At 43.2% G+C, this 26,275-nt stretch overlaps 1 protein-coding gene across 7 annotated transcripts; it reads left to right on the top strand.

Moving 5' to 3' along the window:
• The first annotated feature begins 310 nt into the window (after window positions 1-310).
• RCOR3 (REST corepressor 3) lies at window positions 311-26,275 on the top strand. Of its 7 annotated transcripts, none has more exons than XM_062622685.1 (12): window positions 311-505; window positions 1,015-1,071; window positions 6,411-6,488; window positions 7,957-8,009; window positions 9,844-10,005; window positions 10,350-10,474; window positions 11,867-11,945; window positions 14,508-14,726; window positions 16,348-16,425; window positions 17,216-17,273; window positions 22,567-22,808; window positions 23,240-26,275. In XM_062622685.1, exons 1-12 carry the CDS (start codon window positions 361-363, stop codon window positions 23,582-23,584), a joined length of 1,641 nt encoding a protein of 546 aa, XP_062478669.1. In that variant the 5' UTR covers window positions 311-360; the 3' UTR covers window positions 23,585-26,275. The 7 variants fall into 7 exon arrangements, with proteins under 7 accessions (XP_062478669.1, XP_062478668.1, XP_062478670.1 ...); XM_062622684.1 differs by having other exon boundaries at window positions 11,867-11,963; XM_062622687.1 differs by lacking the exon at window positions 311-505 and adding an exon at window positions 620-664 and having other exon boundaries at window positions 11,867-11,963.

The following is a 26,275-nucleotide window of genomic DNA, read 5'->3' as shown; positions in this document are numbered from 1 at the left end:
CCCCTGCCAGCCGGAATCCCTACGCCGCCCAGAGAATAGTCCCCGTCCTCCGCTGCCGCTCCCGTCCGCCGGGGAACCGGGCACCGCGGCGGTCAGGCCCCGGTGTCGGCGGGGAGAGAACGCCCTCCCCCCGCGAGCAGAATCCTTCCGCCGCGCCGCCCGGGCTCCGCCGGTATCCCCGCCTCCTCGGCTAGATCCGGCCGGGCCGGCGCGGAGGGATTCCCGGGGGCTGCGCAGCGCCGGGGGGGGGGGGGGGGGGGGTGCGAGGGGGGGAGGAGGCGCCGGCGCCGCGGTGGCCCACTTCCCCCCCCTCGGCAGCCCGCGCTGCCGCCGCTCTCTCCCGCCCCCCCCGGCCCTGCCATGCCGGGCATGATGGAAAAGGGAGCGGAGCTCTTGGGGGGCAGGAGCCGGGCAGCCCCCAACGGCACCAAGAGCAGCAGCCCCTCCAACGGGCACTACTCGGAGCCGGAGAGCGGCGGCGGTGGTGACAGTGGCGACGAGCACGGTGCGAGCCTGGGGCCGCCCCGACAGCGGGGGAAGGAGGGGGGTGACGGGAGGGGCGCCGCGCCGTGCTCTGCCGCGCCGCGCCGCCTCCCCCTGCCCGGTGCCGGCACTGCCGCCGCCGCCGCGCGTCTGTGCTGCGGCGGGACGGGCCGCGGGGGAGGTGAGGGGAGGGGAGGGAAGGGAAGGGGGGGGAGCAAGAGGGGGTGCGCGGGAGCGCGCAGCGCGGCCCCGCGGTGCTTAACGATGGGGAGTGTCTCCCGGGAGTCGCCGCCGTCTCCATTGTTCCGCTGAAATAACTCCCCCTTCCGCCTCCGGCCCCCTCCCCGCCGGTCGTCGGGGCTTCATCATCGGCGGCGGCGGCGGCGGGCGGGGTGGCGGCGGCGGCTGGGGGGAGGTGGCTTATTCCGCACGGCCGCGGCGGGGGCTCCCGGGCGGCGCGTCCCCAGCCTGCCCGGGCACAGGCACGGCGCTAATTTCTCTTCCCCCCCCTCCCCTTCCTTTGCGTTGCAGATGTAGGCATGAGGGTCGGAGCGGAATACCAGGCGCGCATTCCTGACTTCGAGCCCGGTAAATGGCTTCTCGGCTGTACCCTGACATCTTGCCGCCGCCGTTCCCGAGCCGGGAGGGATGGGGGTCGGTGCTGGGGAGGGCTCGGCTCGGCGCTCTCCCGGCGGCGGCCGCCGCGGGGCTGTGTTTATGCTGCTTTGCAGCCTTTGTGTTGGCGATCCGGTGCCGGCGGCGGGGCAGCGGCTGGCTCCCGGGAGCGAGGGCACCGCGGTGGGAGTATTCCCGCTCGGCTGATGGCGAATTCCCCTTCGCTGTCGGGCGCGTTGTGTTGTGTCCGGCGGGAGGCGGCGGAGCAGAAAAAGGTTGGATGCTTTTTATTCCCCCCCCCCCCCCCTTCTTAAGCCATAGGGCATGTCCTGTGTTAACCAGGTGACTTAAGGATATTCGCCGTGGGGAGATGGATGTTTTCGGGCAGGGGTGGGAATTGATGCGCCTGCCGGAAGCGGAGCAGACCTGGCTGCGTGCTGGAGGCGCTGGGTGGAAGATGCGCTGGGTGGGAAACTCCTGCCCCTGGTCTTGCGTGCCGTAGTAGCCCCGCTCACCCCGCTGCTGCAGGCTGAGCCGCTCTCCTCCGCCTTCCTTCCCCCCCCCCCCCCCCCCAGCCCCGCCCCGAGGAATACTGGGCACGTTCGCATTAGCCTAGTGCTCGGTCTTAAGCGAGTTGATGGCTAGAATGCTGCCTTGCGTTACTACCGCGAGCAGTGAGACCGTAGGAGCGTTGATCGGTTCTGCTGTAGTGGCCAGATGAAGCCTATCTACTTTCCTGTTCTCCAAACAGGCTCCATTGGTGTCAGATGATTTCCTACCGGAAGAGGATTGGGCCAGAGCTTCTCACATAGTGTCTCCTAAAGCTGGAGCGAGCCCCTCTTCATGGGCGCAAGTCCCCACAGGCCAAAGAAAAGGCCGGGGGAAAGAAAGGGGAGGGTGGGATTAAATGGATGCGTGATCTTGGCATAAGGGAATGCCTCTTCCCCGAGAAAGGAGCGCGTAGTCGAGGTCTCTTTGTTAATAAGCCTAACCGTTTGCACCCTTTATTTTTACGTTGCCTACATAAAAATAAACATAAATAAAAATTACCCTTTCTAATGTGTAACCCAGGCTTGTTTTTCCTACAGGCTGCTTAAATTCGAAAAACACAGTGTTTGTTTTTCTTTCGATTAAAAGAGCTCTTCACCCCTTTTAGGACAACTGAGGATCTGTGGTTTCAGTTTTGTGAACTGTATCTGCAATAGCATCATTGCATTTGTACCCACAGAAGTAATTTTATACTCTTTTATAACCAGATGGTTTAGCGCTCCTAAGTGCCCGGGGGGGGTAGGGGGGGTGAAATTCAACTGATGCTCCTTTCCCTAATAACTGCAATTAATACATACTGCTTTATCACTTTCCTTAAGGATGGAAATCTTTAAGAAGTCATGTGTAAGAGGCATAATGTACAGTAGTGTTGTTCTTAGTGTGCATTTTGATTACTAGGGCAAGAAGGTGGTAACTTTTTTTTTTTTTGGAACACCTAAGTATTATGGGGAAAAAAAGAACTAAGTCCATAAAGGGCAGAAGTACTGTACATATTTACTGTGTTAGCAGAGTGGTTATCTGAGAGCTCATGCTTTCCCCTTTTTTGTTATGAGTCTTGAGGTGTCGTATCTTAGAGATGGAAGTGATGCTGGGCTATAAGAGGTGTTCTCTTATCATAGCTACACTTGGATTACTTTTGTCCAGGGGGGGCAAATATTGTAACAAACACTCCATTGTACTCCCAGGTTTGCATATATGGGCATAGGCACTATCTTTAACTAATTTAAGTGCTGTTTCTTCTCGCAGTTCCTTTAATGCCTGTTTTGAGAGTTTAACACAGGTTACAAAGTCAGCTGTGTGTTACACACACAGAGTACTAAAATGGGTAGAATGACTACCCATCCTTTGGCCTCGCTTAGCCTGTGTTGAAAAATATTCATAAGCAGTGCATTGAGGAACAAAACGTTCATGATTGAAGTTGTGATGGTAGTAGACCTTTTGTAACCTGAGTTCATGTATAAAATAAGATATATTTAACTTTTTAAAGAAAAAAGTGTATCAGTTGTAAGGGAAGTAGCATTCTAACTGTCACCGGATACTACTGCAATGAGAGAAATTTTCTTACTGCAGAAAGCAGTTTTAATCAAAATCCTAAATTTCCTTGGTTTATTCACTCGGTGAATTAGGTATCGCCTGCACTGCAGGTTCCTGTCTCCCTGCTCGTTTTCCTGTAGTACTTCATATTCTGGAGGTGAAACTGTTTCTGCCTGTACTTTCCGGCCCACCTATAGGTGCAGCAGGATGTTACAAAGCTGATATCTTTGTTATGGGCTGCTTGCGTTCTCTTGGGAAGCGTAGTGGAGAGTGCCATCACTGCAGAAGGGCCATTCTGCGTGTGAAATAACTGCTGGAGAAGCTTTACTCTGCTCAGATTTGGACTTCCCGAAAGCTGTACTATGAATTTTGTTTGCTAAATATAGAAATACTTATTTCCCATCTGCCCCCTTCTCAGGGGTGAGCAGGGGCTGTCAAGAAGAACGCTCTGTAACTTTCAAGGTCACTTATGGAGTCCATTTCTGGGTACATCCTTGTAACTTTTCTCCCTCTAGTCTTCCTATATGAAAACAGGCTTCCTTAAATTGAAGTTATTAAATGGTGAGGTGAAGTACGTAATTTCTTCCACTTACTCCATGCAATCTGACCTCACATTCCCTGATTATCTTTTTTATTTACTTATTTTGAAGATTTCCAGTCCTTTATTGTAGAAATTGAGTTCTTCCTTCCATTAGTTCCTGTGTTTGTGTTCCTACTCGCAAAGCTTAGTCTTAAGCAGGGGATGATACTCTCTGTGCTGGCAAAGATGATGATACTTTCTATACCCGAGTCGTGTACAGAACAGCAGCATCCATGTGTACATAACTTCTAAGGTTAAGCTGAAATTTAACAAGTGTCAGTTTCCTGCTACAGTTTCCCTATTCTGTACAGTTCATTCAAGTACAGAAACCTCTTCTGAGGTGGGTTGAATGTGGGGTTTGGGCCAAGGGAGACTTGTCAGATTTGAGATGTAGCTTGCAGTCCTTCTCTTCCTTACTGGCTTACAATTCTACTCTTCTAACGTGCTTTGGTTAACATGTTGCCTGGTATTTCCAGCCGCTGTCCATAATAAGAATGGAATTTGCAGATGTAGATCATGCTGCCCTTGAGCTGAAACACAGCCTTTTTGCAGGGGGAGTACTGCTGACTTGAATACTTGGGGTACAAAGGACGAGAAGCAGTTCTCGTAAAGATAGATCATAGTCCTGCATGTGGAGATGGAGGGATCCCTGGGCTGTAGCTATGGACGTGCAGTGTTGACAGGATGCCTTCCTTTGAGCTCCCTATGTGCAGCCCATTGTCCTCTGTCATTCTTGCTTTCCTTTTGGCAGTGTGAAGATGCCCCCAGCATGGAAACAGTTGTCTGATTGTACTGGAGAAACAGCAATGCTTCAAAAAGGGGTGTCCTGGTGGGAGCTGTTTGTTAGTCATGTGAGGCTGGCACCTCAGTAGGGGAGTCACATATGCCACTGCATATGTGATCTTCTGCAGGCACAAATGACAGGACCCTGAAACTCAAGGTTTTCATCTCATAATATCCATGATACCTGCTTGTTCGCAGGTGTCTGTCCAGGATTTGGAAATAACTGAGGGTGTACTCAAGTTTAGCTGCTTCTTGCTGACAACCTGAAATTCTGATGCATTCTGTAGTGGTCCTGTGCTCATTTCTTAGTTAGAGTGGGGTACAGGGGAGCAGTCATTTACTTCTGATAAAAGCTGAACGATGAGAAATGTGAATGTGACATGTTTGCGTTATTCTTCATGAAGTATTGCATTTCTAGTAAGTCCAGTTGGCATGCTTTTTTTGTTCTAAAGGAGAATGTTATAATAAGGAATTGGTTCTTATCCACCAAAACCCTTCGAGTTCAGTACTGCTTATGCCTTGACACTGGTGCTTTATGACTGTGTGCATTTTTAACTTACTACAGAATTTACGGTGCATTTAGATTATTTGTCGTAAGTGTCTCCTTTTGGAAGACACGACTTCTTTGAGTTTAATTACCTGGTTTTCAAGTTCACGGTCATAATGGATCTAAAGATTGCAAAGATGATAGCAAATACAGAAGAAGGCTGCCAGACTAAAGAGGGAAGAACAACAAAACACAGTACCTGATTGGGAAGCACTAAGTTCTCTTTTCCAAGGCACTGATTTGTTGTGTTCTTTTTCCTTCAACAAGATGTAGAACCTAAATATAAAGTGTGGCAGCATAAAATGGCATGAAAAGTTATTTGTTTCACCAAGGAAAAAAACAAACCTGTCCTTCTCCAAGAAGGATACAAGAAAAAATTCCTCTGAGGGCGACTCCTCAAGGAATTCATACTGACACGAGCGTAAATGGTCCAATTGTTGAGCAATATCTTAGCAAGATAAACCGTTAAACAAATAGATTGTAAGCAGCTTGATGCAGTAGCATATGTTTGTGAAACAGTAACAAAAATTACTTGGTGCTGGTCCCATATTGGGGAGTTTCCTTTTTTTTCAGTATGTGTGGGGTTTTTTTAAATCAAAGGCAATGATGTAGTGCTTTGTATGAGGTTGCATCAGTATTGCTCCCTTCTCCTGATAGGTTAGGTAACTTGGACTGCTTTGTTTGCTACATTCAGGTGGAGGTGGAGAGCAAACAAAACAAGGTGACCACCCAGCCACCCACTTTGGTTGGCTGTGAATGTAAGAAATGCATAGCTATGAAAATCAAAACTAGACACAGATTAACAGTTACTTTGTGCGTAGTTGTTAGGATCTTTCCTTGTTGAAAGATCAGGGATGGTGACTGTATTCTACCCTCTTACCTTTTTGTCATCATTGAGCTTTCATTGTTGGGGGGTATTTGTTTAAAGGCAGCCTAACTTGACACAGTAGATCTTGATGCTCTATGATAGTGACAGATGTGCTGATAGAAATCTTCACTTCTGGAGGACTATTCCAGCACAAGTACCTGTACATTTTGCAGCCAGCCAGCTTTAGCAATGCACTATAATGCTCCTGTTGTGGTAAGCGTGATCCTGTCTAATAACCAGTTATAACTGAACCTTGTAAGAGTAGTGTTCAAATTCAGCTATTCACAAAATTCAGTGTCTTAAGGAAATAATGTGGCATTTTTAATGCCCTCTCTCCTCCCCCAGTAGCTAGGCTGAACTTCTTAATGTGGTTGACTTGTATTTACTGTCCTGTGAATAGTTGCTCTCAAGATCATATTTATAAATACTGAGACTTCCCTGTTTTCTTACAGGTGCCACAAAATATACTGATAAAGATAATGGAGGGATGCTTGTATGGTCTCCGTATCATAATATTCCAGATGCCAAGTGTAAGTCCTTCCCTGCTTAGGAATTTGGATGCTCAGTTGTAACTAAATAATTGTTTCTGGTGTGCCTGTTCATTCTGGATTTTTACACACAGTGAAACTGCAAATAGTAAATTAAGCACAAAGCTTCTCTTCTATTTTTCGTTTAGAGAACTCCACGGAAAGGAAAAATCACCTTCTCTTGTTTTATAGTTAAGTCTTTGTTTCAAATCAAAGCCTGTGTTGATCTATCATCAGTGTCTGTAAAACCTTTAGTTTTTAGTAAAAGAATAAAACATCTAAACATGCTCTAAATTGCCAGAAGAATTTGCAGTGGAAAATTCCAGAAAAGATGTGTTGAGGCCTCATTTAGGGGGGAGCTGTTATTGCTGTCTTATCAGGAAAAACTGAGCATTTTCTCCCTTCTGAAGTGATGGGACTCATCTGACTAAATGTGAACACTTACCTGTTTAATCTAGTTTAAACCTGCCTCCTGTGCTAGAATTTCCCATATGTAATATAGGGGAATAAACCTTGAGGATGCAGTCGTGCGAACCTGATCCTCAAGGACAGTTTCTGTCTGTTACCAGTAGTTGGTAGTTGAAGGAACGTACCTTCTACTGAAGAACAGTTGGGAATAAAATACTCTACACATCTGGTCAGTAAACACTTTAAACTGCAAAAGGAGTTGTGGCAAGGACGTCTCTGATCTGTTTGAATATTGAGGATATCATTATTTCCCTTTCTCAGTCGTGCTTCCTTTCAGCTACGTTCAGTTGCCCCTTAACTGGGAACTGTAGAAGGTGGAGAGTGTTTCTTTACAAATACAAGTTACCCACTGAAGATCAAAACTAGCAGGACTTGACTGCAAAGTGAGGGCAAGAGCCCGACACAAAGCTGGCTTTACTGTGGCCAAAGATCACTTTAAAAAATGGTACTGATGAATTTTGATGACCTGATTATTCAGTCTTAGTATTCTCTATTGGAAACTGACTTTGTCCCATGGTTAAAATGAATGTTGGTCAGTGAAATCTATGAAATACCAAGGATATGCATGATCATTGATCTCAGATCTCTTTACATTAATTTTTAACGTGTTTGGGAATACGAACAGTAGAAGTAGTTCAATTTAAAACTCAGCCAGGTGTCTGTGTTCTTTGGAGTGAGTTCCAGGAAGACATAGCCTTTCAATAACTAGCTGGTCTCGGATTTAAATACATGATGAGCCTGTGTGGCTTTGTTGTGATAAAAATGTGAAAGAAAGTAGCTTTTTCACTGAGAATTGGCCTGTGTAAAAAGTCGATATTAAATTAAAAGCGGTGGGTTTATTATTTTAAAGCTGTGAATATATGTAAGGGTTTGGGGGATCTGGGCCTATACAGTGTATTAAAGCATGGGAAGACCATTTTCCCATGATAGATGGCTAATTCTGTGTCACCTTATAGCAGAACTGAAAGTACTAAAGAATAATTCTGGCATTGCTTTGTTACAGTGGATGAATATATAGCAATAGCAAAGGAGAAACATGGATACAATGTGGAACAGGTAAGTGCCATGAAATGAGAGTGCTCTTTTAAAGGGTTCTTTTTAATGTAAAAGAATAACACAACTCTTTTCTTTTTACTCTTTTCCCCTTGGTTACCATTAATTAACGCTGTTTCTCTTCAGGCACGGCAGCAAACACTGCAGTTAAATGGATCTGCATACAGTTGGGGTCTGGAGTCTCTGCAAAAGATTGAGCTCTTTGTTTTCATGACATGCTCAGCTTGTAGTGTGCACTTTTGAAAAGGTTTGGTATGTTTCTTGATACACTGGGCATGTCATGCAATTGTGTGTGTATATTTAGTTAACGAATTCCCTAGGAAGGCAGCTTACGAATTTCATGTTTAATATTAGAATTCAAATACGGTGCCGTTTTTAACCATTAAGTGTGGTAAGGACACCATTGGGAAGGTTTCTTGAGAGAGAGACAAACCAACTTGAAGTGAGTGTTTTTTTCAGAGGCAGGAAAAGAGAAATTCCAAGGATTGAGAAGAAGAAACAAGTTCACTTTGGGTTTTTTTTTCTAATAACCTTTAGTCACCATCCTGTCAAAAGTACAGGATAAAACTTTGCTGCTCTGCACTTAGTGCTGTTGTCAGTTTCTTCATAAGCTAACCAGTTTATGTAAAGGTGATATTGCATATAATAAAATATTTGGTGTACCAATGGAAATAAGTGGTACAGTGAAGTTTTGGATGATGGAGGCTCATAATAGCAATGACTTGCTAGCCAAGTGCTATCTGAAGGAGAAGCTGCCAGTATTGCCGTGTCCAGAATGCCTGCAGTTTGGTGATGTTTGTTTCTGGTCTGGCTTTTATTAGAGGAGAGAGGGAACTGAGGGATCTCAAACGAAGTCTGTGAAAAGGACCAATTTCCAAAATAACTTGCGGTACAGAATCTTTGAAACTGTTCACAGTGGAATAAAAGTTATCTTTGCAAGAGGTTGGCTGTCACTTGCCATTGTCACAGGAAAAGAGGTTTGCCATGTCCAGGTTATTAGGAGATGTGAAGCCAGGGGTTTAGAGAGCTGATGAACAAGTGGTCATCACGTCTGCACTGTATCATAGATAGAACCATAGGCTGGTTTGGCTTGGAAGGGACCTTAAAGCTCAACCAGTTCCGACCCCCTGCCATGGGCAGGGGCACCTTCCACTAGAGCAGGTTGAAACTGAAGTGTGGTTGAAACCTGAATGGATTACACTTCCAGGTGTGAGGCTTGGCTTCCAATCTGTCATTGATTCTCTGGCAGAAAGTCTCATCAGCTGTAAGGATATAAAGAAATTAAATTACATGAGAAAGTGCATTTAGATTTCCATTCCTTATTAGGTGCACGTGACATGGGAATGGCCGTGCTGTTGTTTGTGCATCGGAGAGCTGTAGAAAGAGCACTCTCACTTTGACCTTTCAGACTTGCATTTTGGATGATCCTCTGGCTGCTGCAGAGTATTTTTGTTTTCTCTTTCGAATGGGCTGGTAATAAAGGCCTGAAGACCTGTAAGGAGCTGTGTAGGTGATACCTACTTGTAAAGGAAGAAAGCAGGTCAGATTTGAGCCTGTCAGCCTAGTTCGTGCTCGCTCAGAATTACTGCTGCCATGCCAACCTTAAATTGCCTGGCTTTCATACCTTTAATGAAGTACGGATGTGCCCACTCTTCATATTGTCTCCAAAGAGAGTTCTGTAACCTATAGCGCATAGTCAGATGAAGTTGTAAATACGTTTTGAGAAGGGGTTCCGGCAGTCAGGTTTTGCTTTAAATAAATAAATTGCCTTTTTTCAACTTGTCTCAGCATTTGAGAAAGTTGACTAAATCCAAAAAGGGGCTGTTTCTTTTCAAAGGCTCTCGGCATGCTCTTCTGGCATAAACACAATATTGAGAAGTCCCTTGCGGATCTGCCCAACTTCACTCCTTTCCCCGATGAATGGACAGTTGAAGATAAAGTCCTGTTTGAGCAAGCATTTAGCTTCCATGGAAAGAGCTTTCACAGGATCCAGCAAATGGTAAAGTACTACTTTAATCGGAAGCATTAAACAGTTCAGAAGGCCTAAGAACTGAGGCTCCTGTTGGGTTAAGTCTCATGATTTCTGTGTGAAAGCTTCAGGAACAACCGGGAATGTAAGATTTAAGTTAATTTCATCGTGTCCCTTGGACCTATAGTTTTTTCCCTCTAATACAACCTCTTCTTCCTTTCTCCGTTAACAAATACACCAAATACATCCCTCCTTTCCATCTCATCTGTGTATTTAAGATATTTGGGTAAAGGTGGTTATAAAGAGAGCAGAATTACAATCTTGGGGTGCGATTTTCATTGTAACACATATTAATGTATAATGAATTCTTCTAGCTTCCAGACAAGACTATTGCAAGCCTTGTAAAATACTACTATTCTTGGAAAAAAACGCGCTCTAGGACAAGTTTGATGGATCGACAGGCTCGGAAATTGGCTAACAGGAATAATCAAGGTGACAGGTAAGTTTTAGGCTCTTAAGTAGCTAACTAGAGTAGGGACATCAGGGTAATTTCCATCCACTGTGTTTCAGCGTGAACCATATTTTCAGGTCTGAGCATCAGTTAGCACGGGGTTTGGTACCCGTGCTTTACGAGCTATATCACTCCAGTTGTTGGGGTTGGTTGTAACAGACTGAAGGGCTTTAATGGATAACAGTCAAAAAACAAGGGTTTAAAAAAAGTCTGGGAATGTGGTTTACAAATAATGCTTCATTCAAGAAGTCTAACCCTCTGTTTTTGGGGGGGGGAGTACAGTGGTTTGGGGGGGGGATTTTCTGCTGTCTTTTTGCACTAGAATGGAGTTAAAACTGAAAGATCAACCACTATAAAGAGCTGTAGCAATTAGAATGCCCAAATACTGATTTCTAACAAAGCTTTACATAAAGTCTTATTTTAGGAGACGTAGAACCACCATCAGTCAAAGGGAATTAGAGCTGAAAATGGTTTTAAATTGTCTTGAATAGAAGGAAATGACGTTTCCCCTAGTTACTATGAAATTGAAATTATACTGCACTTATAATACTGGAGTATTAGCTTACTTTTCTCTTTTTAAAGAGATTTTATAGGTTGAATGTGTAAGTAACGTGATCAAGTTCACGTTGGAAAGTATGCTTTTACATCTTCAGAAAACTGTCTACCTAGAGCAGAAGTGCCTTATTCACTTATGTTATTAGAAAGAACTCCTGAAATCTAAAATCAGTATGCTTACTTGTGACCCTGCAGCTGAACAATCACAGAAGAAAATCAGTTTGCTTCTGATAGAGAATTTTTTGATCTATTTTTCAATAACTGGCCAATTTTCTGGTGTTCTTACATTCATTTATTCAGAAATCGTATTGTGTGAATCACCGGATTGGACTTGACTTAACTAACTGTTATCTTTTCAACCTTTCTGATTTAATTCAATAGATTTCATTATTCCCAGTTCCTAGATCTTGAGCACTTTGGTGACAAGCAGTCCTGTGTTTTCCCATCTTACGTTGTCCCCTTTTGCTCTGCACAGGCTAATGTGGCAAATGAAAGGTTATCTGCAGCCTTGGTATAGTTGACCACGTAAGCGTTCGTGCTGGCACAAGTGGTTGTATTGAAAAAAGGTGACACCAAAATATTTTGGCAGAGCAGTACCACCTCTGTTTAAAGTCATTTTGAAACTAGAGTTTGGGATTGCTTGTTCAGCATTGTAATTACTAGAATTTAATAGAGGAAATATGTTTGTAACAGTTCTCTCTTGAAAACTACAAGTAACTTTGGGGTGCTGTATACTTGGAGACTTCTGGCTTACTCTGATACATGTTTATATTTGGCCTTAAAAAACAGATAAAATGACCAGCTTCTTATAATATCTCTCCTCAGTGATGATGATGTAGAAGAAGCTCATCCAATGGATGGAAACGATAGTGATTATGATCCCAAAAAAGAAGCCAAAAAGGAGGTAACAGATAGCTTAACGGTGAATGTCAGTTTGTTTGTTTTCTGTCAATGTGATACCACGGAGAGCATGACTTGTAGTGAAGAGGTTTAGCTTGTAGCCTGCAGGAGTCACAGGGGTTTTAGGGGATCAGCATCTTGACAACTTCTGATAGGTGAAACAACATTCCCCCTCCCTCTGTCCTGTTAATGTGCTGACAGTTTTACTAGTTAGGAATTATTGAAATCTAAATGGGGGTTTTTTGCCTTTCAAAATTAAATGATGTTTTTCCAAGAATAACCTTTTCTGTTCCTTCAAAGCCACAGTGAGGTGGTGCTTTTCAACTAATATGTGCCTTCACTGGAATGCTTTCTACTAAGAAATGTAGAGACAATCATTAACGAGCACTTACTGTTAGCTTTACAGCCAAGTGCTACGTTTGGGGTATGTTCAGGTTTTGTTTTGGGCGGGGGGGTGTCTTTTGTTAAATCCTCTTTATGAATAAGACTGTAAAACATCTGAGTGTGTAAATGGTCATTTCCTTTATTAACTTAATGAGCTTGTGATTTTCCTGCAATGGAACAGTTCATGCTTCTTGAGAATGTGGGAGGAGAGTAGTAGTGCAAACCCTCAACATTCCCATGAAGTGGTACCTATGATTATTAATAAAACTTTGCAGTTCTATCAGAAATGATGCTGAGTAAGAGACTGAGAGGTTTAGATTCGGTTCTCGGCTTTGCAGTGACCTTCAATGTATTGCTTTATCTCATGCCTCAAGAAAGGCCAGTTACAGTTACTCCTTTCTGTAAGCAGAGCTTTTTAAGTTTTTTAGCATGCCAGGATATTGCTTTGAAATGGCACAAGGCCTAATAATGAACCTTTTTACATTTCACTCCACTGTTGTAACAATGTGCTTGCAATCTGTTGATCTGAGTTGCTGCGTAAGACACTTCTAAATAAGGGCTGTTTTGTTCCATTTACTTTCCTTGGTTATCGTTAGAATTGCTACATGCAGTCCAGAATGAAAGTAGTTTCTTGATAGATTTCTAGGAACAGAACAAATAGATTTTCACTTTCTGATGAGCTGTTTGGATCTGTGTAAGATAATTCTGTGATCTAATATTTGTGGTAGGATCTGTGTGCTTTCAGTTTCTTAGCGCTATATAAACTAGGTGGGTTACTTGAATGTGCAGAGCGCTGGGAACTTTGCTGCCAGAAAAGACTAAACCAAGCCAAACGCTCTAGTGTGGCAAGACAAAAGCTTGGGAGAACATTGTCATCTTAAATCCAGATTGAGCAGACAGGATCTGCAGTTTCATACTGCAAGAGCAATGCTGACCCAAAACCCAAATGGCATAAATGGTCCAGAAGCGAACTTAACCTTGGGATTTTTAGATGTCAGAGGTGTAATGCTCTGGGTCAACTTGACAAAGAAGAGCAAGTATCTGAAGTGCAAATATCTTAAATGGCCTCTACGAAGTCCCTGGACTGGATTAAGATGTTACATTAGCTGGGAAGAGAATGTGGCAGAAGGTCAAGCATAGTAGAGCAAAAATTACTGTTTGCTGATCCATACTAATAGTAGAGAACATTAATAGTGGCTGCTGCAATTTGTTTTCTCTTCATGGTGATCAGATAACCACCTCCTCTTAACTTGCATGGATGCCAGCAAGGAGGAGCAGTAGGGAGCTGCTTGAAGTAGCAAAAAGCCTGAATCCCATCTCTGTTCTGGTACTGAGCATTGCTTTGAATTGGAAAGCCCTTGCAGGAAAAGTAGTTTTTGCTTCTGTAGACCTGGTTTGTAGGAATCTTAAATGGTTGCTCTATGGGAGTCACATACATGCAGACTAGCTGTTGTGCAGCAATGCCTATTGAAAACAAAGCTGAACATTTTAGGCGTCCAAACGTGTCAAACCAGCAGTTACAAAGCCTTCATCTCCTCTTTGCTATCCCTTTCCACTTCAGAAAGCAAACAAGAAACGCTTAAGTTTGCTAAGTTACATAGATTTTTATAATAACTGCCAAAGTACATCCATCCTTTCTCTGCCAGACCTCCAATCCCCTCCCAAAGCAAACAGCACTATCACTTACCATAGAGTGCTTACAGCAGGGAGAAGTGTCATCTTGCATTCTTGCCCTTCGTGGTTGACTCCGAGTCTTCTTTCTTCTCCCTTGATCTTCCCCTGAACTCTTCATATCTGATCAGAAATAAATGTGTAAATTCACTGATTAGTTTGTTTGAACATGTAATATATATGTATGTATTCTTTATCTTCTGCTTATATAAGGAGGTTCTCAATTTTTGCCCTCTTCACAGTATTCAGGCTGTGTTTTCTATGCCATTTAGTGTGTTATCAGCCATGTTTAGAAAGCTTTGAAAACCGGCCTAAGACTTAATGCAGGCTTATCCAGCAAATGCCCCATCAGCTCATCTGCAAGTCTTAGCGTGGATACTACGTACAGAGGAGGATGTTAGCTTAGGTTATCTTTGTCATAAATACGACATTAAAATGCTGTGTGATACTTTATTGAAGTTGTTTGCAAGATACTGTTATTCTTTAATGATTTATTTCTTGTAAATTAAAGGGCAATAATGAGCAGCCTGTTCAGACCAGCAAAATAGGTCTGGGTAGAAGAGAGTATCAGAGCTTGCAGCATCGCCACCATTCTCAGCGTTCCAAATGCCGTCCACCAAAAGGCATGTACCTGACCCAGGAAGATGTGATAGCTGTTTCCTGTAGCCCCAATGCAGCCAACACAATTCTTAGACAGCTGGATATGGAACTAATCTCATTAAAGCGACAGGTACCATGGGTTATTGGTCTTGTTTTGTTTTCATCTCAGATTGTTCTGATTGTAATGATTTTGAAGATTATCTGTGAAGATTCTGAAACTTCTTTAATGTGAGTCTTCCCAACTTTGTTATCACCAGAAATGCTGGACGCTACCCGACTAGCTGTTTGTTGGTTATTGTTTTTATGTTACTAACATGGAAAAGGACGACTTCCTTTTCAAAAGAAGGAAAAAGAGGGGGGGTACCGCATGAAAACAATATTACAGGGTTGGGGACAGGAGAAAACTAAAGTCGCGTTTGATGTGATTTATGTTAACTTTGTTAAAAGGATTTGTGTAACAAGGGAGAATAAGACCAAGGTATCAGAGGAAATTATATTTATTATGCTTAAAATTGTAGCTGTTTCTCTGGATGGCCTTCCCCACATACCATGGGGAGGGTGGGAGCGGGGAAGAGATCATGGATGTAGTTATTTCTTTTGTTTGAGCTTTCTAACTCTTAACCAAACTCAGAACAGCTTTGCAGTCCTCACCTTTTAAGAGGACAACTGCCTGCCTCCTTTGCGCGAAGAAATGAACTTTGGCACTTTAAGTTGAAACGCAGAATGTGTTGAGCTTCTCAGGGTACTGCAGTATGTGCACGCTTGCTTTCTAGGAGTGATGGGGCTACAAAGTCAAGGCTTATCTCCTGGAATTTCTGCCTCCTTATAGATCGCTAAGAGCTGCCATGTTGCAAAACCATGGAGTGAATAAAGGCTTTCGTGGGGTTTTTTGCTCCCTTGTACTCTTTTACAGGAGAAATATGCTTCTTTCTGTCACAGCAGGACTCGGGGGCTCAATAGCATAGGTGGGTTTCGCTTTTTAGCCTAAGTGTAGGTGAGTTAGAGCCTTGAGGTTCTGTTTCTCTTTTTTTTTTCCTTGCAGTGATCTCAGAGGTGCAGCCTTTGGAATCTCCCACTGAGTTGCCTGCTTTTGTGTCCATACTTAAGAACACTTGTAATAGCTGTGCACCATAGTATGCAAACTTATTTTCTTACCTATGTTACTTGATACGCATCATATACCTATATGAATGATTTGGAAACTCTCTCCTTTTTATAGCCCAAGTTATTTTATGTCAGTACTTCAGATCCTTTCACCCTGAAAGGAAATCGTGTTGATCTAGGGTCAATAAAAAGCAGTCTTGTGAGAAGGAACCAACTGGAAACATCTTGTAAACCTTTCTTCCCCTCCCCTTAAGTGCTTTTTTGGAGAAGGAAGAAGTTCCTGTATGCAGGACATCTCACTTAGGTTCCCAAGAAGCACATTTTGTGTCTCGAATACTCTGCATTCTTCTTCAAGAACACACACGCATGGTTATCAAAACTTGCTTGTTCTGTCCTCCTTGGAGTACTCCTGCAGACAAACTGTTCTCTTGAAAGACTGCCTTAAATATTTTTCTCTCCATAGTAAACTGTGCTGTATTTTTTGAAGTTGATTTTTTTTTTAACCACTTAAAAGTAGTGAAGCCTTAAACCATAATATTTCTCTTTCTAACTTAGGAGGTACACTTGTGGCAATCCTAGTGAAGATATATGTGTAAAGTGACCAACTTTCTTTGTGGAGCTGATTAACTTTGTTGTTTTTGACCAAGGTTCAAAATGCTAAGCAAGTAAACAGTGCACTTAAACAGAAAATGGAAGGCGGGATTGAAGAATTCAAACCTCCTGAGGTAAATCACAATAAACCCTAGACCTTGTGGCCTTGCGCTTGCATTGCTAGGAAGCTGCAGGAATGTGTTTTGCTGCAGCACAGCGTTTGCATTTCAGCAGCAGCTTAAACAGGATCTATTGAATTACATGCAGGGGTGAGTCTGGCTTCTTTACAAGGAATTAGTGGTAGGCTTTTCTTATGCAACTGGCTGAATAAAGAACCAGAAGAAAATGGAATGCCATGTGTATTCAGGAGAACAGGGAGCTAACATTGAGCCCTGATGTATGGGTTGCGTTGGGGTTTTTTTCCTGATTAAAAGTAGATTATGTAGATTGCTAGCAGTCAATTCTATGTTCTGTGTGACTGTACATATATTTGGGCATCTGAAGTGAATGACTTACTACTACTGAACTTCTCTTTTTGCTTGTTTTAAAGGCTTGGCTATGAACCATAACTTGAATGCAAAACGCTCCAGACACCAAGTCCTAATAGTTTAGAGAAATGCAACTATAAATTCAGATTCTGTCTGCATAAAGATCAATAGCTTGTGCATTAAGTTATGATGTAGCTGATACTAGGAACTGCAGTAAAACAGAGGAAGGACTCTTGGTGTAGTTCTAAGCTTAAATCATTAAATGCTGCTTCCTCTTCGCAAAAGCAGTCTTAAACCATAAATTTATGGTTTCAACCAAGAGATTTTTACCTATGTTGCAAAGTGTAGTGCAAGCAAAACACATTCTGATGCTCAGATGTTATGCAGCTGTTGAAACGTTTTAATGACCTTTCTGCCATTTTTCTAATTTCAATAGTCTAATCAGAAAATCAATGCCCGTTGGACCACAGAAGAGCAGCTTCTTGCAGTACAAGGTATGTTAACAGCAGTAGTGGTTTGAAATCTGATGCAAAGGATTTGAAGAGGTACTCGGGCTTACGCTGGTATTTCCCTCTAATGAAAAGCTGAACTTTATCTGGTCTTACACGTCAGTCACTGGGAGAACAGCAACATTAGGGAGAATACTTAGGGCATTCATTCAAGCAACACAACGCGAGTCTTTCAGTTACCCATATGAAATCTTGAATAGAAAAGCTAAGCTGAGTTTAACAACTGTAGTAATACCAAAAACGTCCCTTCAATCATCTTCTAAATCACCTTACACTAATTGCTCTAAAGCGGAAGGCTGAAGTAATAGTTCAAGTAATAGAACATGAAGCAGACACTTAAGACATCTCTCTGTATTCTTAAAGCAGAAAAAAAGCAAACATAAAACTGCTTTACAGCTTAATTTTCTCTGTTCATGAGGGAATAAAGAAGCACATAACGTACCCAGTGGAGGCCTTTTAAGAGTCTGGAGCTGGATATGGATACTTGGCTAACAGTTGTACTGGAGAAAAAAAATGTTTCCTAGTAGGCTACTGAAACCACTAATTTGCAGTTATTTCATTTGTGTGAAGGAAAACTGACTCTTGCCTTGCTTTAACATGCTCTGCCTAACATGCAAGGGGGATATCTGGAGAGCTTAACACTGTCTTCCAAGACACTACACATTGACTCCTATGGATCATCTTTTTTAAGATCATATAATGAGCTCAGTTATACACATCTGCTTGCTTTCTCTGTATTTTATGCCTTTCAAATGGAAAGGCTGAATTTTAGTATAAAACCTTCGGCTGGATCAGGATATCAGTGTGAAGTTGTCAGGTGTACCGTAACTGGTAGTTATTGGCTGGATGACCGAACCTCAAGTTAGGTTAGTTTTGAGCTGCAAATGGAAATGCTGTGTCTGAAGCCAGTGTGCTTCAGACACAGCATGTTGGAGGCAGTCCTCTCAACATGCATGCCTCAAACTGGGATTTGCATCTCCAAACCGTTTTCTGTCCTAAGTTCATCCTCTCAGTACTGCCAAAAAGCTGTTGGTTGTTTTTCCTTTTGTCCCCCAGTGCAGCTGAAGGAGATGCCTGGTTTTAATAGGATAGTCTAGTAAGTAGAATGTTTGCTGGAGAAGTGGGAAAAGTCCAGGTTCGTTGTGCCTGCCTTAGCATGGAAGGATTGAAACCATCTTGCATTTTCGTAGTTTAGTTATTGGAGCTCTCACTAAACGTCCCTTTGAGAAGTGATAAGAGCGCATTTAGCCTTTGTTAAGCTACAGCACTACGCAACCCACAAGGCAGATTATAAAGCTGGCGCACGGACAGAAGAGAATGAGGGTTGGTGAGGACTACTTGGAGAGGAGTTTTAGTGGTCTGGTCTCTTTAGGGAGTGTTTTGTGTTCTATAGAGGTAGTCAGCCTCATTCCTTAAGGCTGGGGTGATCAGGCCTTCAGAAGAAACCTGCTTTCATTGAATTTACGTGTGCTTGTGTGTATTGCTTCCTTTTTAGTCCCCTTCCTTTGCCAGTATATAAAATGGAGATGGGCAAGAACCTTAACACCAGGAACAAAGTATTCAAAGTATTCCCACCCTTGCCTACTGCCTGGTAATGGTCTCCTTCCTGGAGTGGCAATGCTGTAGGTATTAACCTCCCGTCCCTCAGGCTGAGGACTCTGATCTCTTGCTTCAGAATAGATGCTTGAGCTAGCAGACTTCTGCATGAAGGAGCCACATTGCCTTTTGCCCTGCCTGTTTTCAGGAGCAAGTAGCCATGGTTGCTGTGCTAAAAGCTACAGTGATGCGCATTAGGCTTGAACTTGGAGGTTTACTTGAGCATTGGGACATTCAGTTTGTACATTCAAAACAGATTTATTTCATCAAAGTATTGATAAATTTTGGTGTGTGCTTTTAATAATTGTACAGAAATCATAAGTATTAAGCAGGTAGGTGGCATTTCTGTGATTTGTTCACTTGAAGCCAAGCGTGGAAATCATAGCAATGATTTGCAGTAATACAGTTTTGGTACTGTTTTTCCTGAATGTGAAAAACTCCTGTCATCTGTGGGCTGATCTCAAGAGACTGGCAGTAACCAAAGAGGAGGGAATGGAAAAACCCCCCTTAAAATAGAGCTGAGTGTCTAATCTTAAAAGCAGTGTGGCTGCCTGCAGTTGGGTTGTGGACTCAGACTTACGATGTCTGAGCTGATCTCCTGCAGTATAATTTATCAGTCACTGGTCAACTTTGCCCTAATAGTTATTGAATGTAACGGGCCAGTTCATCACTTGAGGTTTTCTTCAGTTACAAACTTAATTCACATATAGAAATGTATAAGCACAGTCTTTTCAAAGTAAGACCTCAGCCATATGAAAATTGCAATTGGAAAAATGTTTTAAGACTCAATGAAAACAACTGAATTTAAACAGAAGAGCACTGCAGAGGAAAACAGTTGGGACAACCAGGATCTAATTCTAACTGGTACAGGAGTTGCCAGGAGCACAGTAATCCCATCACAGTGAAACTGCATCTCTCGTAACCCAGAGGCTGCCTGTTTCTGCCTTGTTGCAGTGCAGTATTGTATTGCTTTGGACCCAGGCTGAGGCTTTCTGTGCCTCTCAGTGTTTGCTGTGCCGCACAACATTAAGAAGCGTAGACAGCTTGGATATATGAGTTTCTCCAAGGTAGGCACACAAGATGAAGCACTGGAATAGCGAGCGTGCACGTGATCAGCTACACCTTATGCACCTGGGTGAAGCTCTGAAGAGCTTGAATTATTCCCATGGTTAGGGCTACTTTCAAGTGAGCTGGGAGAAAGACATTCATACATGTGAAGCAAGGCTATACAGTTGTCTTGTTTTGAGCTTCACTTTCAGCAACCTAATAAAATTATTCTTGTGGAGAACAGATTAAGCACCTTAGAAGTACCTCTGCATGGTGCTTAGCACACAATTTATATAAGGATATTTAAGTAACGTGCACCCATTTGAAAGGGATGATGGCTTGGCATCAACTCTTACACATATGCCAGCACCTTATGCATCAAACTTTCATAAACATGTATGGAACTGTCTCTGTTCCTGATGCAGCTTAAAAGGATTTTGCTCCATCACTGTGGTGGTGTAGTCACTGGTGATGCTAGAGCAGTACTAAATAGCGCTTGAAAAAGAATCCAAAGTGAGTAGTGCTGTGTGTGTAGCTAAACCAAGGAAATGTTATTTTCTTTAACTATTTCTCATAGCTGGGCTCTCAGTGAAGGCAGGATACACTGTTCTCAAGCTGTTTGCTTGGGAATAGGCTTCGAGACCTTGTTTTTGACAACTTTAGTTGAAGTTAGCAAACAGGCTCAGTCGTTTTGCAGTTTAGGGGGAAGGAAGAAGTATAGACAGCATAGTAACAAAGTGCTGAAAACACCTAAAATCTGAAGGAGGTTTCAAACAAAACTATTTTGTTTTGCTGGGTGCTTTGTTCACTTGGTAAATTGTACAGGATGTTAGATACCTCTCAGGTGCAATTTACTGAGCGAGTTAGTAAGGGTGGTAATGGTATGAAGAATATTCAAACACTGGAGGGAGTGCTCTGTGGGCGCTCACAGCTTTTGAGGAGTATAGCTCATACCTTGTACAACTGATAAAGCACAGAGCCAAATCCCTGTCTGCTTTGCCCAGATGCGTGCCCTCCCACATGGCTCTGCTAGGTCCCTTTGTTTTCTTTCCAAGGTTCTTGCAGTCAGGATGGTTGGATTCTTTTGTATGCCCCAGAAACGATCTTACATGTAGCTGGGCTCCGGGCAGCTGAAACAGCAGCTTCAGCTACAGGAATTGTTCCCATCCTGGAGCTCAACTTTTCCCTTAAATTGCAGTGAGTGTACATTACCACATGAGAAGTGCCTGTTAATGAAGAAAGTAGCAAAGAGCAGAAGCAGCACAATGAAGTTGGAAAGGAACATGGCTTTCAGATTCCACGCAACTCTCACTTTCTGAATCCTTTGCTTCACTTTCTGAAGTGAGGCATGAAATCAGGCATGAATTTCTTTTCCTGTAATGAGGCAGAGTGCCCATCCTCTGGGCGCTGTAATATGAATGAGCTTAGTTATCAAGAGCTTTCACAGAACAAGTCAAATTGTCACTCATGCATAGCTGAGAGCAGAAAATGAGGCTTCTGTTTACTCAATCTGGGATTTCCTTTATTGGTCCCCAAATTTCTGGATGCTTGTGATTAAAATTATACTTTGTGCAGCTAAAAGCTGTGTTCTGGGATGGTGCAGAGTTTGAGGGCTTTTTTTCTTAAGCAGGAAGAGGAGGATCTAGATACATACCCTAAATACAACTGAGAAAATCAGTAAACTTTGTCACAATTCCAACTTTAGGTTAAAAACAGTGGAATGTGGTACTTGAGGGGGGGTTGTGTGTTACGGGCAAATGTAGTTTTAGAACTTTGTATGTTGTGATTTTTTTCTTGTGAACAAAAGTGACCTACTGATGTCAATATGGAAATGAAGTAAGAATGATGTAAAGATCTTTGTCCTGGAGGCTTGTGCTGGGCTGTCTTATAAATACACATCAATAGCTTATATATTTACTTATATTCCCCAAGGTGGTTGTCCCAAAAGCCCCGGGTCTTCTCCCAGCTCAGATGGTGAATGAAAGCTTTACAGAGCCTTTGCCAGGTGAATGCTTGCCAGTTGCTCTTCGTAGCCTCAGCAGAGCATGTCACAAGTTGGGGAATGAGCAGTATATCGTGACTTATGGAACTGTACCCCCTGTGCTTGCTCCAGTAGCTGCTGCCCTCTAGCACTCCTGCTGCACAGACTGTGGGCAAAGAAACGTCTGTGTGCAGCTGGCATTGAGGGAACCTGTAAAAGCTGTTGGTATTTGTCCCTTGACGTTTCTAGTGTTACACCCCGTACACAGCAATGCATACGTGCTCAGTCACCCTCCCTCTCCATCTTGAACTTGTCTTGGGCTTCTGCCCTCACTGCAAGCATACCAAAGGATATACTTTGTTTGTCAGAGGCCAGATCTCTGTGGCTTCAGGTTGGGAGGCTTGGTGAGTAAGCCAGGATCCTTGAGTAGAGTGGGTAATAATGTTTTAATAAAGCTCTTGATTTATATGTTGATAGCTGTGCAATTAAAACTTACTTTGTTTTTATGGAAATTGAGGCCTTCTCCTAATTGAGAAGTCCTCCTAATTAGCGAGTCCTTGGTTTGCAGGTCCCATAGGTTCTCTCTATAAATACATCACACGTAGCTGTGTCTGACTGATTCTTCACAGCTATGTTATTTACTTTGCCTTCCAGGTGTCCGAAAATATGGTAAAGATTTTCAAGCTATTGCAGATGTAATTGGCAACAAGACTGTTGGCCAAGTGAAGAACTTCTTTGTAAACTACAGGCGTCGGTTTAACTTAGAGGAGGTATTGCAGGAATGGGAAGCGGAACAAGGAACCCTGGCTTCTAATGGTGATGCTTCTGCTTTAGGGGAGGACACAAAAAATACTTCTAATGTGCCATCAGGAAAGAGCACTGATGAAGAAGATGAGGTGTGTTTTGTGTACCAGAAATAAGTAAGCATGGGTTGAGGAACAGCATTTATTTTAGTGATATAATGTAAGGTTAACTGGTGTGGAGTGGCAAACCGCATTCTAAAGAATGATGATGAGCTTGCATAGAACTTCAGCCAATGTCGTTAACCAGCTGGGAGCAGGACTGCACCTTGCATAGTGACGATCACGTTACTGTTTTACTGTTAAAATACACTTCTTGTTCTAGAAGAAGACTCTTGCTTCGTAATTATTTTTAGTTCTGCTGTCGATAATGTTTTGGTTGGTGATTTCTTTTCAGTAACTTCTCAGTTTTTTGGTTTTGTTTCTTTTAAATGCTGTTTCCTGTGTAGTGGACAGTGGCAGCCCAACTGCATCGCGTTCTGGCCGGGATGGCAGTTCACGTAGTCTTGTCTTTGTCCTTTGTGCAGGCACAAAGCACTCCGGCCACTCAGTGTTTAGGCCCTTCACCTCCAGCACAGGCATCTGCTCCAGCACCTACCGCTCCCATGGCAACTTTAAATCAGCCTCCCCCGTTACTTCGTCCGGCGCTTCCTGCTGCTCCTGCCCTCCACCGGCAGCCTCCGCCGCTCCAACAGCAGGCACGGTTCATCCAGCCCAGGCCGACCCTAAACCAGCCTCCCCCTCCGCTCATCCGCCCAGCTAACTCCATGCCTCCCCGTCTAAACCCACGGCCCGTGTTAAGCACGGTTAGCGGGCAGCAGCCACCCTCGCTTATTGGAATTCAGACAGAATCTCAGTCCACTCTGCACTGAAGAAATAAAGCAGAATTCTGCTAACTCCTGCATTTGGAAAATCGGATCGGTGTACTTTTTCTTTTCTTTGGTTTTTTCCTGTTTCCAAACAATGAAGGGGAGAAAAGAGCAAGCCTTCACAGCTACCTGACCAGTCCTACAGAGGAGCAAGCTAATACCTACACGGGAATGAGCACCCGTATAAAAGTATTTTTATGTCAGACTTGTACAGCAGAACAATGCCTCCAATACAGCCCTCCTCTCTATGAATACCTGTTGAAGGAAGCTGACTTCTTCAGTGAATAAATGTTCAACACACCAAGATTTTGTTTAACTGATTTTTACGCTATTTATTTTATTACAGGTCTTTGTAGTCGAGCATCTAACTACAGGAAAGTAGCCTGGCAAATCTAGGGATAGATAATCTTGTAGGAGACTTAAATGTAGCTTTGGGGGGTTTGTGTGTGTGTGTGTGTGTGTGTGTGTGAATTTCTTGGTTTCGTTCTTTTTACCTTTTAGTGCAAAAACAAGAACGGCCTTAGGTTCTGAAGTTTTGGCCCTGTTTAGATAACAGTAGAAGCATTTTGCGCACCTGGATAACGTAGATGTTTCTTCTCTTTGTGCTTTTCCCAGAACACTTTTCCTTGTTTAAAAAAGGTACTGTCTTGTTAAACACTCCTCTGAAAGAGTATTCTGAAGCCTCAGTGAGCTATTGTACCAAACTTGCTAAACCTCACACGTGTTCTACTCATGGAAGTTAACTGAAAGCAGGAATCCAGGTTCCTGCTGCAGCATCTCCCGTGGGCTGGGGTGGAGAGAGAGGCAGCAGCTTCCACCCCCTAGGGGGGTGACAGGAGAGGAGCCATATAACAAGAACCGTTAATTTAATTTATTCCACTAATTCTGCTAATTTAAGTACAGTAGAGTTTAACTCATCCGAGAATGGCTGCCTGCGGTTCGTGTATGCTAGATCATTGCTGCCTGCCGAAGCATTCGTGAGGGAAGCAGGGAGGCTGGTGGTGGTAGCTGAATATTGCGGCGGCAGCTACCTGCTGCCAGCCCACTCTCGCTGTTAAATCATGCTCTGATTTCTGCTGCTTCTGGCAGAGCTGATTAGTCAGGTTGAAATTAGTGTGGGGTTCTTTGCTTTGTGTTACTGACCAAGTAAAACCTGCATTTGGGTATTAGTGCTTCCAAATTTTAGGAGATTGAAAGGTTTTCTTCCCACCGCATTCTTGTCTGAAACCTTGAGTTATGCCCAGCGGTGTTTTGGGAGTGGGGTTTTTCAGTTCTTTGTTCAGTCTGTTTTTTCTTGTAAGTAGATGCCTCTGCCCTCCAAGTAAACCAGGCTGCAGATCTTGAGTTTGTAAACTGTGTGATCTGAACCAAGCTACTGAAAAGCATCTCATTCTGGAGTATGTAATAACATTCATGTTGACCGCCCTACTGTTTGCAAAATTAGTTCTGCTTATAGCTGAAATGGTGTTTGAAAATCCTTTTAAATCCATTCTGTTATTAACTAGATTTGCCTTGACTGAAATGAGACTTTATTTGAAAGTGGAATGTGCTCTCCCTAGGCTTTTTCACAGATAAATTGGATCGTTTAATGATGAGTTTAGTGGCCGGCTGAGGTCTTTTTTTATGTGTGAAGGGAAGTTCTTACAGCGTCAGATGCTATTCCATTTGTAAATTGAGTATTAAGGTTTGATAGCTGTCCCTGAATTGCAGTGAAGGTATTGACCTTTATAGTTCAGCTCTTCATTTGAAAATGTTTTCAGATGAAACTGGAGAGTTTTTTCTTTCTGAACAGCTTTCCCTGCTGTGCTGAGGTCTCGTACAAAAGGTCCTTAGACGTTTTCTTTTGCATCAGAGTAGAAGCTTAGCCACTACGTGAGCATCAGATGGCCAAGAGAAGCAGCACTGTACAACAAGCACTGAGGAATTCAGGGTCACTGCAGCTTGTGTTCTGGGAGTCATAAGTGTCTCCTTGTTAGCTACACAAAGCTGGCTGCTCTTCACAACCAGTCTGCTTCGTTTCGCCATCCTTAGTATCTCAGTTTAACTGTTAAGAGTGATAAGATACATCGTCAAGTTTTCTTCTCTTATTTTGTCTGCCTTTCTTTTTAGCATTGAGTCTCCCAGGTGTGTGTCTTGTACCTTTGCTGATTTTTGTCTCGTCTCGTCGATAGACTTCAGTATGCAGAACGTTGGGTGTTGCAGGAGCAGTTGGCCACCACCAGCTGCTCCAGAACTGTTCAGTACCTTGTGATTCCGTTTAATCTTGTTTAACTATTCGATGACTGGGCAAAGGTGCTGTATTTGACGGGGGGAGGGAGGGTCAGAGATAGGTAGTATTTCTTAATTTCCATACACTGTAGCACACAGTAGGGAACTCCTAGCATTTGTAGTACCAAGTAAGTATGTACATAGCAAAATGTCTTTATTGTGTGCTTTGCAGAATATGTGCATACAGTTTGCACGTCCTGTTTTTTTTTGGGGGGGGGGGGGGTAGGTTTGTTTTAAGCAGTGTCTGCCTGGAGAGTGATATGCTTGCTGCTTAATCAAAGGATTAAAGTTTCAAAGAAATCTGTGTCTTCTATTTTTATGTACCTTGTAATGGTCTAATATGTTAGGGCCCTTATACTGTGATTCTCTTCTAAATTCATTTCTATTTTTTTAAGAATTAGAAATAAAATTATACAATGGTGTTGA

Source organism: Pezoporus occidentalis, unplaced genomic scaffold (assembly GCF_034315485.1).
Source record: "Pezoporus occidentalis ecotype Australia unplaced genomic scaffold, CSIRO_AGI_Poc_V1 ctg245, whole genome shotgun sequence".
In the NCBI taxonomy this organism is placed as follows: Eukaryota; Metazoa; Chordata; class Aves; order Psittaciformes; family Psittacidae; genus Pezoporus; species Pezoporus occidentalis.
Note: the sequence above shows the minus strand (reverse complement) of the source record. Positions and strands in the feature narration are given on the sequence as shown.